The sequence below is a fragment of the Seriola lalandi genome, unplaced genomic scaffold (assembly GCF_002814215.2).
Source record: "Seriola lalandi dorsalis isolate HSWRI2012SDOR001 ecotype SW California unplaced genomic scaffold, Sedor1 jcf7180002054438, whole genome shotgun sequence".
NCBI lineage: Eukaryota > Metazoa > Chordata > Actinopteri > Carangiformes > Carangidae > Seriola > Seriola lalandi.
In genome coordinates, this window is record NW_019524991.1 from 446,743 (window position 1) to 463,053 (window position 16,311).

Consider the following 16,311-nt stretch of genomic DNA (forward strand, 5'->3'; position numbering starts at 1 on the left):
AACCCATTGGTAGAAAGAAATTTAAAAACACTTATAATCCTAAGTAATACGCAGTTATATAATAGAAGAATAGTAGCTTCACATAACATACCTACTCACATAAAGGATGATCTTTACTTTATACTAGATACAAAAGATAGGTGTTGTCTGTTTGTGTCCGCAGGCTCTATTGCAGATGGTTCAGTCCCACGATGGATCCGTCAGGTCAGTGGTGGAGAAGGGAGACGCTCTGCTGGCCTCTGTCCACTACCCCTCCATCAGAGACAAAATGAACAGACTACAAAGGGACTACACTGAACTCTGTAAAAGAGCCATGGTGAGGACTTGTGCTCAGATGTAGTTATAATATACAGATGTTGTACAATAATGTACAAGAGAGGGCTTAAGAAGGATTTTTAAACTTTAGAATAAGTCAGATGTACTATAGATAAAGAGCATGTAACTCAGTGTGAAGGAGGTTGTAATAGTTTGATGCATAGGCTGAAAGTAATCAGTATATTTGTCCTGTGTTTTTGTGCTCTCGCATGATCCAGGCTCACGTGGAGAATCTGGAAGGCCAGGTGAAGGAACAGGAAGCTTACCACAATGAGCTCCAGGAGGTAGAGCGCTGGCTGCTCCAGATGTCCAGCAGAATGGTGACTCCAGACCCCACTGTGGGCGGCAGCCTGGAAGCAGCCACTCAGCAGCTGGCGAGGCACAAGGTAACCAATTGCATTACTTGATTTTATTTTTGCCGTTGTTTTGCCGAACTTTTTTTACACTTTGGCTGTTAGCAAGCTATTGTTACTGTTGTTGCTCAATAAACATTACTATATGACCAATCCTGGGGAATTTAAATCATACAATATGGGTTTATACTGCATTCGGGTACAACTGGCAAATATGGTTCTCTGTGTGTTTTGTTTAAATGGATTTTAACGGCCGACTTCAGGTTGAGTTGATAATTGTGAGAAGCTACATTTCGGATCAGATTTCTAATTAATTTTGATAAAAAAAAAACGATATATTGATTTAATGATGTATAAACAATATATTTAAAAAGAAACATTACAATTAAGCTTCAGCATAAATTTCTGTTTTAGTCTGTGACTGACTTTGTGTTTCGAAATACCACAAGAGCTGAATCCTAATTCACAAAGCAGCTGTCCCGCTGCAAATTTCATCTTCTTTCAAATTCATCCATTCAGGCCTGTTTAATACCCTGAGTGACCTCACTCTGTGGCGTCGGTCTGTTCTGACCTCCTATGTCGTTGACCAGTGGACAGAAATATGTCATACATATACAGTATATATCATCCATGGAGACTCTCTCTTACATGATCATACTTGGTTACTTTGTCCTCCCCAGGCCATCATGGAGGAAATAGCGGGCTTTGAGGATCGCTTGGCAGGCCTGAAGGAGCGCGGAGACCACCTGGTACAAGGCTGCAGTGACCGTGTGCAGAGCAGGCTGAGACAGCAGGTCCAGGCTCACCAGCAAGGCACCAGAGACAGCTACTCTGCCATCTGTAGCACAGCACAGAGAGTGAGTGAGGAGGAGGAGAAGGAAAGAGGGAGGGAGGGGATGCGGAGGAGGGGGTGGGGGGGGGCTGAGAAAGACATGTATTCTCTGTTTGAAGTAGTGAAATGGTTCTTACACAGCGTACACATATTGGTGCATTGGGTACATGCACATTTGCACAGGCATCCATGGATGTGTATGTGACCATGCATGCATGCACAGACTCACACGCTTTACATGTCAGTGCTGTTAATATTCAAACAGCCTAGGCATCCACTTAATCCTAACCCGTTCTGACACTTAAACCCATCTCTCAAGACAGCCCTTCACTGCCAGTGTAGAGGGCACAACCAATTAAGGCTGCCAAAGTGGAGCTCAACAGCAGCCGTACTCAGACGGACCCCACCAGCCAAAATCACTAACTCAATCTCCCCATATTAATCTCTGCATATCCCCTGTCAACTTCGCTTTTTCATGCCTGAGCCAAAAAATGGTCACACGCCACTATTCAGTAGATCTGGCGAGCCCTCTAATCCAGCTCCACTCTGTCATTTTGGCAACCTCTACTCTGTCATCATAGCTCACCTCCCAAGACACCACCTCCACCACCACTCGCACATCCAATCTGGCATTGTGTGATCCAGCCACACTCTACCACTACACTGCTGGCTTCTCTACAACTGCGCCTCCAGTGTTACGATGGCTGCCAACTGTGTCCCAGCACAACGCAGCTCTAATATCCTGCCTGCCACTTGCCACCATGCCAACCTTCTAGCCTTTGCCAAATACACTGGGCAGTTTGCCAATACGTGCCCCCCTTCTCCTCTTGTTCGGGCTCTCATATTAACACTGTCAATCAGACCTTGCTGTTTCGCTCTCCCCTGGAGGGCATGGACGCCTCCACATTCAACACCTGTCAAATATAACACTGCATAACTACCTACTTCTTCGGGGTTTATCATTTAATGTGTCTTTGTGTTTGGCCACGTTATACCGACTTTAAAGCTGTATAGTGTAGCGGTGTGCTCTCTTATCTACAGTAGCATTTGCTTTCTTAAAGGTTTATTATATAGTAGTGTCTTGTTGAATCCAGATATAACATACACTGAAATGTATCTGTCGGTGTCTTACAGGTGTATCAGAGTCTAGACCATGAGTTACAGAGACATGTGAGTCTCCAAGACACACTGCAGCAGTGCCAGACCTGGCTGACCTCTGTGTCGGAAGAACCAGAGCCTCCTGCACATCCTCCTCTCAGCCTGGAGGAGGCGCTACAGCAGGTCAGTAAGCCCCCTAACAAGAGTTTGGTACACCATAAATGAGTAGTTGCTTGTCTTGATTTCTTTTATTACATGTTATTGCTGTGTGAAATTATGAACAGATATCTGAATTAATCGTATTCATATACAGCAAAAGTGGAGCAAAAAGGGCAAAGTACATGTAGTTTCGCAGATTGTCCAGAAGGGATAATACGGTCAGTCAAGAAAACTGCGAGACCATTAACAGGCACTTTTTTTGGCAGGTGAAGCATGAGCGGACTCTCCAGGAGCAGGCCAGCACTTACCTCCAACTTGTGTGCTCAACCTGTGACCTGTCGGAGCCGAGGGTGAGGGAGACTGCCGGAGCTATCCAGCAGGTCAAACTGCAGGTCAGTTGACTTACACAAAAGACTGTTTCAGTGACCGTATTTATGGTAAGTTTTTCTGTGTTTCAAAACTGAATCCTTTGTATGAAATGATTCCATTGTGTTTTTGTGTGTAGAATGAGGAGCGTATGCTGCTTTGTGAGGAGGTGGCAGACAGCTGGAGGGACATTGAGGAGCAGGAGACAGATCTCGAGGTCCAACTGAGAGAGACAGAGCAGCAACTTCAGAACCTCATCAGGAGACCTGCAGAGCTGGAGCCGAAGATCGCACAAAACCAGCTGGACAAGGCACAGGTCTGTGTTTGGTTTGTATGCTAACTAGACAATTTTTTAGACTCATAAAATAAATTAACTCAAACTTTACCATTTGCTATCTTTCCTGCAGGAGTTCCTCCAGCAGATTAAGGAGAGGCAGTCTGAGGTAACCCATTTGAATGAAGCCATTGGTAGGCTGACAGATGGACAGGTGTCTCCTGCTCTGGAGGAGATAAGGAGACTTAGGAGAAGCTGGATGGACCTGGGCCAGCGGGCTGAAGAGCTGGAGGCTCAGCGGGGGGAGGACATGCAGCGAAGTGGAGAGTACCAGGAGAGTGTAGTCGCTGTGGAGGAACTCTTCCACCAAGTATCCAGGGAGTGGGACTACCTCGCCAGGTATCAATGTTTTCTTTGTAGGATGTGATGTCTAACTTTTTTTGTTTACATGTTTTAAACATACTCTACATACATTTCTAAGTGGATGTTTGATATATACAGTATATCAACACTAAATAAACCAGATGAACCTCAAACCCTGCCTTTGTGTACCTAGGGCTGACACAGAAAGTACAAGTGAGCATCTAGAGGCTCTGAGGAAGCTGTCCAGCGACCTGGAGGAGCAGAGAGCAACTTTGGAAGACCTCAGAGACCAGAGACAAGCTATTCTGCCTCGACTCAGCTTGCTAGACAAAGAGCTGGTTAAGCAACAGGTGGAGCTCCATTCTCATAGTTCTTTGTCTCCTTTTTAAGATGGAGATTTATAATAACATAGAGTGTAAGTATTTGTCCAGGTTTATACTGTGTTTTGCCTCTCACCAGGTGGGTCACCTGGAGCAGCGCTGGGCCCAGCTCGAAACCCTGATTCAGCAGAAGATCCAGGACTCTGCGCAGACACTGGAGGATCTGGCTCGGGTGGAAACACAGCTGAGGGATGCCCGGGAGTGGGTGGAGGAGCAGCGGCCTGCACTTACCTCTGCGCTGAAAACCAGCCCACCCCCCGATCTGGCCCAGAGTTTCCTGTTTGACCACCTGAGTGTGTGTGTGGAACTTGAGGCCCGTCAACAGCTGCTGGGTCAGGCAGTGAGCGAAGCCCAGGCCGTGACTTCACGGCTGGGGCTGAGTGAGAAGAGATGCCTTCAAGGGCTTGTTGAACAAGCCCAGACTGAGGTGGAGGCTCTGGGGGCTCGGGTGGCCCAAAGGAGGAAGTACCTCAGTAAGGTAAACAGCTGTTTTTTTTGCAATGGATGCAAGTGAAATTTTTAATTAAGTCCTTAAGGACATAACTGGCTGAAGGTCTGGAGAAAAAAGAAACTGGGTGGTCCAAGAAACAAACTGTAAAATAGCCCATGTTTTTACTGATTAGACTTTGTGTTGCGGGAATAAATATGTATTTGCTTTTTTCGGGCTGTTAAAAATTTGTAAATAATAGACAGTGTGTAATTCTTCCTCTCTAGGCCTTCACAGAGAGGACACAGTTCCTACAAGGATTGGGGAGAGCATTGTCTTGGGTACAGCAACAGGAGAGGAATGCTTTGATAGATGACCACATAGCGCTTCTCCCTGAGGACCTGGCCAAACAGGTTGCTGCATGTCGAGGCGTCCAGCGCGGCTTACGAGCCTACCAGAGGGAGCTGGCATCTCTCTGGGTACAAGGGCGCGAGCTGGAGAGAGATGCCACCGATAAAGAGAGAGCAGAGACCCTGGCGAGACTTGAGGAGCTACAATCTGTCTTTGAAACCGCCCTCCAGAAGACCAGTCAGCGTCTCACAGACCTAGAAAAAGCCTTAACCTCCAGGAAGTACTTTCAGGTTGACCTGGACAAGACTTGCCAATGGTTGAGACGAGCAGATGCCATCACCTTCCCAGAAATCAATTTAAGCAACGTTGATGAAAACCTAGAATTGCAAACGCAACTTTCTAACTTTCAAAATGTCCTAGAACAAGCTTCAGAATATGAGAACCTCCTTCTTATCGTCCAAAGAATAGGCCAGGAGATCCTCCGTACTCTGAACGAGATTGACCATTGCTACCTAGATGAGAGGCTTAATGCTCTGCCTCAGCAGTACAACGCCATCCTAGCTCTAGCCAAAGAGAAAAAAGACAGAGTCCAACAAATAATCCTGGAGAGAAAAGAGTTCAGCACCTTCTTCGATATTACTCGCAATGCACTGGAGGAGCTTCAGGAGCAGTTTGACAATCTAGAGAAGCAGACTATCAGTTTTAGAGAGGAGGAAGTTGTTTGTCTAATTAATGAATACAGAAATATTAATGAAAGTTTGTTCCACATTAGCCCTGCTGTGAGAGAACTTTATGGAAAAAATCAGGGGTTCCTCTGTAGAGGTCAGCAATACAGAGCTGAGGAGACACAGCAGCTGGTCGGTCTCCACAACGCGCTGAAGAGGAGAAACGATCAGAAAATAAAACACCTAGATAATTGCCTAAAAACTCTACTTGAACACAACAGAGTATTAACCAGTTTGGACTCAGAGTTAAAGTCTGTTAAAGAGAAGCTGGTCCGACTGAAGTCAGACAAAGAAGTAGGTAACATAGATAAAATCACAAGTCTTTATGCCTTGCTAGAAAGACTGGATGGTGTGAGCTCTCAGACTGAAGAATGTAACCATCAAACTGAAGGCCTTGGTCTGAAGTTTGAACCTGCTGCCTTTCAGGAAGCCACACTGCAGCGAGAATCGTTGCAGTCTTTGCAGTTTGAAGTAAAAGGTTTTGTTGAGGAAAGCAAAACGAAAGTCACAAAAAATGCAGATTTTGCAAGAGAGACTGAGAAAATGCTCCAGTGGCTGAGGACTGTTAAGGAGAAATCGACAGAGCCCTTGACGTTTTCAGAGGTCAAAGTTGAGAGGGTGCATGAGGACGTACGCAAACTGAAAATAATGGAAGAGGAATTGAGAAGTACATTGAGGATAGCAGATGCTTTGGGTAGCAGAGAAAAGCATAGATATTGTAGTAGAAAAGAAACTGTTCCCGGCCACGTCGAGGAGAATCTACAGGAGCTGACGGAGCTGGGAGCTGAAGTTCAAGATGGAATTACCAAGAAACAGGTATGTGTGCAGGTTATTCAGAAATTAAAATCATAGGGACATTCGCTATCTCTTTATTTTTCCAATTATGACCCTAGTCCTATCCTCAGCTTATCTGGAACCTGATCCATCATTCATGACTCGGACCTACTGAATATGACCATCCATTTCCTGTTTGCCCATGCTATCAATATTAATAGGCCGAGGGAAACTAAAACATTTAAAAGAGTTCAGGAGATTCCTTGAAGTCTGAATGAGTTATTATTAATTTATGACTGTTGTGGGGATTTAATGTGTTTAAATACGATTCCATTATGTTGAATAGTCAGTAAAAGTTATAATGGCATGGCATAGCCTTTTCTAACCTGCAAAGTTTTACAAAGAAAAAGTTTAATTACCACCATATTATTCCCCACTGAGGAGAATTTTGACCTTTGACATTGTAAGAGGAGTGAACAGGAAATAATTATACATTGGCAGATATTATATCCTTGGTGCTTTTTGCCTAGAGGACTATGGTTGTTGTAATGATTTAGGCATGCATTTTTAATTACATTTGTGTAAAGAAACTCATGTAGAAAAGGAGCAAAAACTGAAGTTAATAAAATCACCTTCCACATATTCTAGCTGGCTCTGGATGAAGCTCTTTCCCTGGTCCAGAGGCACCACTTATCTCTGCAGTCCATGCAGAAATGGCTGGAGTCTGCTGCGGTTTTGCTCCAGAGGGCCAGCTCAGGGGTGGAGCTGGAGAACCAGGCAGACTGTGTGCGGGACCTGGAAGAGATTTCAGCCCAGGAAGAGAGCTTCACAGCTGGTTTAGAGGAGCTGAGGGCTTTGGATCCTCTGCTGGTGAATTTTATGGAACCAGGAGTGATGAGTGGACTCAGAGAAAAGGTTGAGACAGTGCAGATGAGAAACACAGAAGTCAAACATCAACTGGATGCTTGTAGAGAAGTGTTGCAGAGGTGTGTGTTAATGCATTCATATGTCCACTATTGTTCATGTTTGTACAATATGTGGAGCCAAATGGAGCAGTTTGTAATTTGTATAATTTTCTCAGGTGTATAGCTCTATGGAGCTCCTTCACACATGAGAGAGAGACACTGGTTGAACAGATGAATGACGCAGAGAGCAAGATGGCCATGTTCACCACAGCTAAAGCTACCAGCGTCCAGCAGGCAGAGGACAAATGTCAGAGATACAAGGTGGGGTCACTGTTTTACTGTACGCACAGAAAACACAGATGCTGTAGTCAAGGGTTATTAGATATTTATAGAAATCGTCTAATGTTCATGTGCTGTCTCCCTAATGGCTTTTATACTAAATCCCAAACATTTGTTCTTGTCATGGCAGCAGATGCACATTAATATTTAAACAGTTGAGCATTTATGCATTATTCCTTGTTGCTTGTGTGTCTGTGAAGTTGGAACTTTTAGGGGAGAGTCTTAGTTCCCCATGATATACATGTTTCAGAAGAATATGTTAGTGAATCGACTTCTGTGTGTCTTTTTTCGTCTTTTAACTGTAGTCTCTGGTGGCTCACATCGACCTGCTGGAATTGCCTCTAAACGCTCTGAAAGAAAATGCAACAGAGTTGGAGCAGATCATCTCTGAGTCCAGCAAAAGTGTTACCAGCCACTCTGTGTCGTCGCTATGGCAACGGTGGACTAGGCTCCGCAGTGTGGCCCGAGCTCAGGAGAGGGCGCTGGAGGATACCGCCAGGGAGTGGAGGAACTTCACAGAGAAGGTAAGAGAAGATGACGTGTGTGTGTGTGTGTGTGTGTGTGTGTGCGTGCGTGTGCGTGTGCGTGTGCGTGTGCGTGTGTGAGTGTGCGTGTGTGTGGTGAGGGCGCTTCAGTTCATGCAGTTAGTTACTGATGAAACTGTTTATACTCACCCTGGCATTTATAGCTGACAAAACACACAAATCTACCAAATTGCTCTTGCCTCTGCAGATTTAGGTCAAATGCAGCAACAGCTGAATACCAGTTGGTGTGCTGTGATGTAACTCCAGGCTTCAGGCCAGTTGTTTCCTCCTGCCAAAACACTGTGTCATGTGAAACGTTTTCCCGCCTTTCAACCTATTTCGACTGTGAATGCTGTCTGTTCCCAAGAGTTCTCACAAAGCACTGCTCCTAAAAAGGAAATGAGGTCAAACTGTAAGGAATGGTCACTTCCTCATATGTGGCACATTCCTGTTGTCCACTGGTTTTCAATGGTCCCTTTGTTCAACTGGACATGATGTCATTCTCTACATCTGAGTCTCTGGACTTGGGTTTTTTCTCTCACAGAGAGCGCTGTATAGTTTAGGCAGGACTGTGAAAGATTAATAGAGAAAAGTCATTTTCAGTTTCATATTCTTTTAAATTAAGGATTTTTAGAGGTTAAAGAGATTAAAATATCCAGTATTTCACATGAAAAAAAATCCCTTTAATCATCTTGTGTGTATCCCAGCCCCCATTACAATCACTGCTCTGGGTGCCCCCATCCAGGTGATTAGTGACAATTCATCCACAGAAACAAAGCCTCTGTGAACACCACATGGTAGATCTCTGGGATAGATGTCTTGATGTCTTTCAGTAGCATAATGATATTCAAATGACACCTTTCAGTCAAATGGAGAAGTTGGAGTAAAACTTAAAGGTGCCCTGTGGAGTAATCTTGCTCAGTGTGTCTCACCAAATGCATTTTGTGTATTTGTGAGGTCTAAATAAAATGTTTCTTTCCTCATAAAACAAAGTTGATATTGATTTTTTTTTTTTTTAATTCAACATTGTTTACATTCATGTTTACCAGCTTCACAGCCTTTGTGGGTGCGTTGCTATACTTCCTGCATGTTACTGCCATCAGCTGTCGACAAATGGAACAATGTGATACTGGAGGGAGGAATTTGTATGCTGTCAAGCACGTATACATGCACCATACAAACAAATTGGGAATTGCTCCATAGTGCTAACAGAGGTCAAAAACACTCCACAGAGTAAACTACTCAGTCAACACAGATATACCAGTGTACTGGAGTAATCTTCCAATTTCTCATGGATTATCGGTTAACTATGTAGCATACGTTTGCTGTATCAACTGAACCTTAATCCTTGTACACACACTTCTCCGGCCCTCAGATGGAGAAGGTGCGCTCTGTGTCCGAAGACCTCCACAGTCGTGTCCCAGACAGCACGGTTGAGAAAGCTGCCACGAGGACGGCACTTCAGAACCTCCTAGAGTACCATGACTCCTTCAGCCAGGAGGTGGAGAGGGAGCAGTCCATCCTGGCCCTGCTCAGGCAACACACCCGCAGCCTCAGAGGAGAGGAGGAGCAGAAGGAGGTGATGGAGAAAAAGACGGAGAATGGACACGAGGAGACGCCATGCTTGCAAGAGATCAGAAGCATGCAGGAGCAATATGACAGGTGAGTGACCCAGTGCTGTGGCTGCTCCTGCCAACCAGGATTTAACACATGACTTTATGTGAATTGAAAATGTATGTTGATTGCTTTTAACAGGAGAATCATATTTAAACTCATCACAAGAAGCTTTTGTTAATTGATGTTATGTAATTATATTTTTTTTTTTCTTGATTCAAATTGATTCTTGTTCACTTTAGGTTTTATTTAAGTTTTTGCTTTTTGTTTTTTGTGCAAGAAAGTCAGTTTTATTGTACTTTATTTTCCTACAAGTTACATATCATTATATCATGGACAGGGACATGTTGTCATTTTTTTACCACTGTGTCTTGTCTAGTCTTGTGTTGCGGGTGCGGGCGAGCAGGGCCCAGGTACACCAGGAGTTGAGGGAAAGAGAGGAGGTTGAAAAGGAGCTGGGGTTGGTCAAAGGATGGATCCAGGACACTCGTGGCTTATTGCTGAGTCCAACTGCAGACCTGGATTCACTGCTTCAAGAGCTAGAGGTCGGCCACTACATGTACACATTGACACCAAAAAAATCCATAAATATGTTATCATGTCATATAACGGAAAAGACTGTGATTTGCAGTACATCCTCTGATGTTTTGTGTGTTTTAGACTGCACATGGTGAAGTCATCAGCAGACGTCAGAGTGTGGAGCGCATGACAGAGCTGCAGCAGTCTAAGTACCAGGACCTCCAGGCTGGTCTGCCCTCTGAGCTCAGCATGCAGTTGGCTGAGGTGGCTCTGGCTTTGGGCTCCGCTGAAGACCAGGTGACCTCTCTTTATCATTTTGTTAAATGTGGTAGCTTTATTAAGTAGTTAGGACTGTCACATAGATGTTGAGTAGGTTTGTAATCAAATACTGTGCATAAATGGCCAGATGTTGACTGTATGTTGTGTTTGTTGTGTTAAGGGCTGCATTGCATGTATATTTTATATTTTTTATATTTTTAAAAACTGAACAGTTTAAAATGATAATTAAAAGTATTTCCTGTTAGGTAAATGTACTGTTTGCACCAGTGTAAAGTTTACACTCTCTTATATGTGTTGATGTGTTGTGCTACACTGTCTGGTGCGTCCCTGCTGCAGGGCTCTTTCATAACCATTTAGTCTTGCTAAAAGGCTTATGTTACAGCAAAGTGAAATGTGTGTATTCCTGCCATATGCTTCAGGTCCAGGCGAGGGAAAGGGAGGTGCAGCAGACCAGGGATGTGAAAGAGGACTTCAGCTCCCGACTCCAGGACATCGAGGCAAAGCTGAAGACCATCGCTCTGAAATTGGAAGACAAGAGTGCCGACCTGGAGGAGGCCAAAGAAGAGACCAAAGTAATCAACCAGACAGACTGACTAATTAGCAAGCAATTAACCCCTGTTAAATTGGCTATTCATTTTGCAGATGTTGAGGTTAATGAGTGTGTTAGAGTTGGAATGGCATGAACTGAATTCTGCCATCAACAGTGACCCACTTTGGAGAGGAGTATTCCAGATGGGAGTCTGAGCCCCTTCCCTCCTGTTCTCCCTTCGTGTTGCCCCAACTTTTTTCTTCGTCTCACTCCCCTGCCCATCTGTAGACCCACAAAGCCTGTGTAGCTGAAAGAATAGTTTAGTTTTCATTTTTTGAACTAATCCGCCTACCAGCACCTCTGAAGCTCACTAATTAACCACTGATCTCCCGTTAAACCACAACATGTTGCCTTTAAACTTTGGCTGTTGTATAGATTACAGATGTTTATTGAGTTTTCGAGGTGCTGGTAGGCACAATGTGTCGCCTTTTCAGTTTTACCCTGCTCCTAGATTATTTTTTCGTTAATCTTTCTCCACCTCACTTTTCCTTTCTCCTCCGTTTGTGCCTCACCTTCTTAATCTCCTCTCCTCTCCAGGCTCTTTGTGAAGAGTGTGAATCCTGTTGTCGCTCTCTGGTGGAGTTAGGAGTAGCAGTGCAGGAGTTTGGAGAGCAGAACCCTCTGCTGTGTAAGCAGCTGGGGGATGCTGTGGCCAAACTGACAGAGGTACAGCGGCACACGACACAGCAAGTCCAGGACAGAGCCAACAGACTCAAGAAGGTGAGATGTCCAGTCAGTTCACCAAAGACGAAGACACTTTCGCAGCATTGCTTGTATGAATGAAAAACAAATATATATATGATTTATATCATTGTCAGGATTTATAGGGATTTATCAATATCAGGTGATTGTTTGAGAACGTATGGTATCTCATTCATTTTCCTTAGGCATTAATTATTGTATTGTTTTGGCCTTGGTTTTTCACGTATGAGCAGGCAGAGAGACAGGTGGAGGAATATCAAGGTATGAAGGCGTTCATATTGGGCTGGACAGAAAAGGCCGAAGCTCTGGTGACCGGTAATATCATCTGGAGCTCTGCTTCCCAGCTGCAGGAACAAATTCGAGCACATCAGGTGAGTCTTAATGAGCCACAGACCAGTGTATTAATACTTCTGTTGTCCTGTGTATAAAACTGGGTCCACATACAGTTTATATTTATTTTTACATATAATTTATTTCTACAAAAATAAATACTGCTATTTCCCTCATTAGCCTATTAGATATGAAGATACCTCACTAATTTGCAGCTAATTAGACTCACACACTTGTTTAATTTCATGTGAAGTGTCATGTACTGTACAGTGTGTGGCCGGACTTAATTGGTATAATTGCTCAATGAAAGAAAAAGGCTTCTCTCTTTGACTTGTAATTTATGTTCCTATGGTGACAGGCGTTGCTGCGGGAGTGCCGCGGTCTCCATGGCGACTTGGAGGCCATGGGGGAGAGAGAGGGGCAGCTGGGGGAGGTGTTGCAGTTGGAGGGGTGGAGCCAGCAGGTGACACACCTCAGCAGACGTACTGAGGAGCTGCAGCAAACTGCCAAGACTCGCCTCCAGAGTCTGCAGGACGCAGCAAAGGTAAACGTCATTCGCTTTCAGGCGAGCGTTACAGGAATTAGATATCAAAATCGCTTTACCTCAAAATCATTTGATGGCACTCTGATCAAATTATCTTCATTAATTAAGATTCTCAAGAGCAGCAGCTAATTTTATGTCATAAATCCAGACGTATTGGTGCTTAACAAGAGGCGCACAACCCTCCAGAGTGAGTCACATACACCACAACCACAACGCAACAGTGCCCCCTTATGGTCATTGCAGAATTATTACACCATCATTATGGAATGAACTGTTTTAATTTGTGCAGCAGTAATCTGTTACACTAATCTGATTTCCATACAGCTGCTACCCAGATGACAGTCTGCTGCTGATTATTGCCTGTATGATTGTGTGTTGGGAATCTGTTTACAACTCCTCCTGTCAGTTTGAGTTTTTTCTTGGTCTCTTTCACATGAAACACATCTAGGTCAATTAAAAGATGAAGAGCTTTGTTTGAAAGGCATACCTAGCTTTCTATTCATAGCTCAAAGTGAATGGAAAAATACCTTTGTAAACTGATTTAAATATCTGTTGCTGGAAGCAGGTCCACATTTCCAATAATAGTTTTTTAAAAGCCACTTTTACCTCCCGTGTGTAGAAGCTACATTGTATTTTTATGATACACACTCTCCAAGCTGCTCCCACTCCCGCATGTACTGTCCTTTGATTTGTTTTATCTGTCTGTGTTTGTCCTCAGGACATGTTGCGTCTGGAGGCCGAAGTAAAGAGCCTCCATTCATCTGTGGACCAGATCCAGGTCACACTTGCCTCCCCTGACCTGAACAGACTCAGCCTCAGAGAGCAGCTCACACAGAGACAGGTAGACACACACATTTAAAATGCTTTCTGTGTCTTCCGCTCTAAGACACTCACACAGCGAATGACTTCAGTTGCAATAGGACACCCACAAACAACTTGCATCTTAAAAGTAGCTTTTCTGAACACAGTATTGCTTTATCACCCACCCATTCATTCCTCCTCACTCTCTAACATCCCCCTTTCATTCCTTTATAAGCGTCTGTTGGTGGAAATGGAGGGCTTCAAGCAGCAGGTGGTGGCGGTACAACAGTGTCAGAGCGCCCTCCGGCTACCAGAGGAGGTAGTGGCCAGTCTGCCTATCTGCCGTACAGCTCAGACTCTGCAGCAAGAGGCCAGCCAACTGCAGCATACTACCATCCAGCAGTGCAACATCCTGCAGGTAGAGGGCAGTCTTCATATTACAAATGCTGATAAGTAGTTGTCCCATATTGCTTCCTTATCTGTCAAGTTACATAGTGCAGACCTGAAAATCCTCAGTAGAAAGTAGCAGACAGTTGCCTCTGAGCAGTGGAGCTGTACAGAGAATCATTTGTTCCCCTGTGAGAAGAGTTATCTTTTATTTTGTCACTTGCTCAAGTGGATTCTCTGAATCCTGCTGTAGTGTCCCAACAGGCCTCCTTAGGAATGTCTGTGTTTTTCTTTTAGCCCCCATCAGACCAGCGTTATCCTCAAATCCTTTGGTTCTGGGTTGAGTTTGCTTTTAAGCTCATTGTAGTGAAGATTAGCTGTTAGAGGAAGAATCAGCTGACCTTCAGACACTATTCGGAGGACAGACACTTAAAGCATCTTAGCTTTTTTTTTTTTTCTTGGAAGATTTAAATGAATCTGTATGTGTTCACAGTGTTTTGGCTCAGGCTCATATTTGAGTCAGGCAGCTTGTATAAGTATTCATATCTTAAGGACAATAACCAGAATATTCTGAGTGTTATGGAATTGTAGCATACACAAACTACAGAAGTCCACAATGAACAGAAAATGTAGCTTGTTGCACACAATATCATCAAATCTCTGATAACATGTAGGATTTTATATCTTTGACCATACTGCATGTTTATCCTGTTCTAATAAAAGCCAGACTAGAATATACATGTGAACACACTCAATGAGAGATATGGTGCATATAGGAATCAGTAACATGGTAGCATTGGGACATAGAGAGCGGGAGATATTACTTCACTTATCTGACATCTGGTGACACTGATGTTTGATCTGCCCAGGGGATCCATAATATAATCACATTTTAAGATGATTTTCCATAAGATGCAGCTTCTGCCTTACCTTGATATGCTTCTTCTTTCCCAGGAAGCTGTGGTGCAGTATGAACAGTATGAACAGGAAGTGAGGAACCTCCAGAGATTAATAGAGGAAGCCCATCGTATCATTCAGGACCGGCCCGTCTCCACCAATAACATACAGGAACTTCAGGCTCAAATACAACACCATGAGGTGAGAGAGGACACACACTTTGTCCCTGAAATGTATTAAACTATATATAAGTATGAGGACACTCCAGCTTTGCAGCAATACTCTATGTGAATTTTTTCATGTCATTACACAACTGTGGGCATCAATATGCTGCTATGAAAGCCCTCACTCTTCTGATAAGGCTCTCCACAAGATTTTGGAGCCTGGCTGGAGGGATTTTCTCCCATTCAGCTATAATAGTATTAGTGAATTCAGCCACTGATGTTAGGCAATGAGGACTGCATTGCAGTTCACCCCAACACCTTCAGCCAGGCCGCTGTACAAGCAACTCATTTCCCTTGAGACCAATCCTGGAAAACTATTTCTATATGGACTCAGCTTTGTCATGCTGAAACAGGAAACAAGAAAGTGGCCTTCCCCAAACTGTCGCCTCAAAGTTGTAAGTACACTATTATCTAGAATATCTCTGTGGCGTGCTGTAGCTTGAAGATTTCCTCTAACTGAAGCTCAGGGGCCTAGCCTGAACTGTGAACAACATAACACTTGAGGATTTATACTGTGGGTTTTTATCTGCTGAAATAGTTTTTATTTCACAGAATGCAAAGCTTGTCGTGACAAAACAGCTCATGAAATAACAGCAAATCAACAAGGACCATAAGAGCTTCAGTAGTTTGACTGTATATGAGCAAACCAGAGTCTTAAACAGACAAGAATAACAGTGGGGTTTTTTTTTTTTTAGAACTCCTACTATATTCTAGTTTTCCTTTGCCTTAAAGCTCACTCATTTGACATTAAAGACAATGAAAATGCTGATTATGTCTTGAATGGCTTTTCTAATGTGGTCATCTTTGTTCAACATCAAAGAGCTAAGAGTGAGAACAGACAGCTTGAGTCATTAGATATTTCATGTGCATGTAAGAGTGTAAAATAGAATAAAAACAGAAGTTGAGGCGGCAGGAAATATACAGTATATCTTAAAAGTAGTTTTGGGCAGCCCTGATGATTGAGTCATACTGCGGTTTAGTCATTTAGTTAGTCAGCCGTTAAGAGTAGTTGAAAGCGGCAAAATCATCAGTTCAGTATCACTTTTATGCAGTTTTATACTTTTTTGTTTGCCTTCATTGCTCAACGTTTTCCCCAACATCTTGATTTGAAATGCAAACTACGGGCAATTAATTAATGTTTTCTATGTAACTACCAGAAATCCCAGAATAAATATCTTCTATTTATTTCCTTTTTGACACTTTGACAGAAATCCTGCCATACAATAAATCTGTGAGAGTA

The 16,311-nt window shown here is 43.6% G+C and overlaps 1 protein-coding gene across 1 annotated transcript in view; it reads left to right on the plus strand.

Moving 5' to 3' along the window:
- Positions 1 to 16,311, plus strand: part of syne1a (spectrin repeat containing, nuclear envelope 1a) — a 117,250-nt gene that overhangs the window by 65,559 nt on the left and 35,380 nt on the right. The window contains exons 68-90 of the mRNA XM_087175262.1: positions 164 to 316; positions 534 to 701; positions 1,349 to 1,525; positions 2,635 to 2,781; positions 3,024 to 3,149; positions 3,263 to 3,439; positions 3,531 to 3,796; positions 3,954 to 4,110; positions 4,220 to 4,618; positions 4,855 to 6,459; positions 7,066 to 7,403; positions 7,499 to 7,643; positions 7,967 to 8,185; positions 9,561 to 9,847; positions 10,179 to 10,344; positions 10,460 to 10,615; positions 11,017 to 11,169; positions 11,724 to 11,906; positions 12,122 to 12,259; positions 12,577 to 12,762; positions 13,481 to 13,603; positions 13,799 to 13,981; positions 14,905 to 15,048. Of these exons, the coding sequence (XP_087031388.1) occupies positions 164 to 316; positions 534 to 701; positions 1,349 to 1,525; positions 2,635 to 2,781; positions 3,024 to 3,149; positions 3,263 to 3,439; positions 3,531 to 3,796; positions 3,954 to 4,110; positions 4,220 to 4,618; positions 4,855 to 6,459; positions 7,066 to 7,403; positions 7,499 to 7,643; positions 7,967 to 8,185; positions 9,561 to 9,847; positions 10,179 to 10,344; positions 10,460 to 10,615; positions 11,017 to 11,169; positions 11,724 to 11,906; positions 12,122 to 12,259; positions 12,577 to 12,762; positions 13,481 to 13,603; positions 13,799 to 13,981; positions 14,905 to 15,048 (5,796 nt within the window). The remainder of the gene's footprint in view (positions 1 to 163; positions 317 to 533; positions 702 to 1,348; positions 1,526 to 2,634; positions 2,782 to 3,023; positions 3,150 to 3,262; positions 3,440 to 3,530; positions 3,797 to 3,953; positions 4,111 to 4,219; positions 4,619 to 4,854; positions 6,460 to 7,065; positions 7,404 to 7,498; positions 7,644 to 7,966; positions 8,186 to 9,560; positions 9,848 to 10,178; positions 10,345 to 10,459; positions 10,616 to 11,016; positions 11,170 to 11,723; positions 11,907 to 12,121; positions 12,260 to 12,576; positions 12,763 to 13,480; positions 13,604 to 13,798; positions 13,982 to 14,904; positions 15,049 to 16,311) is intronic.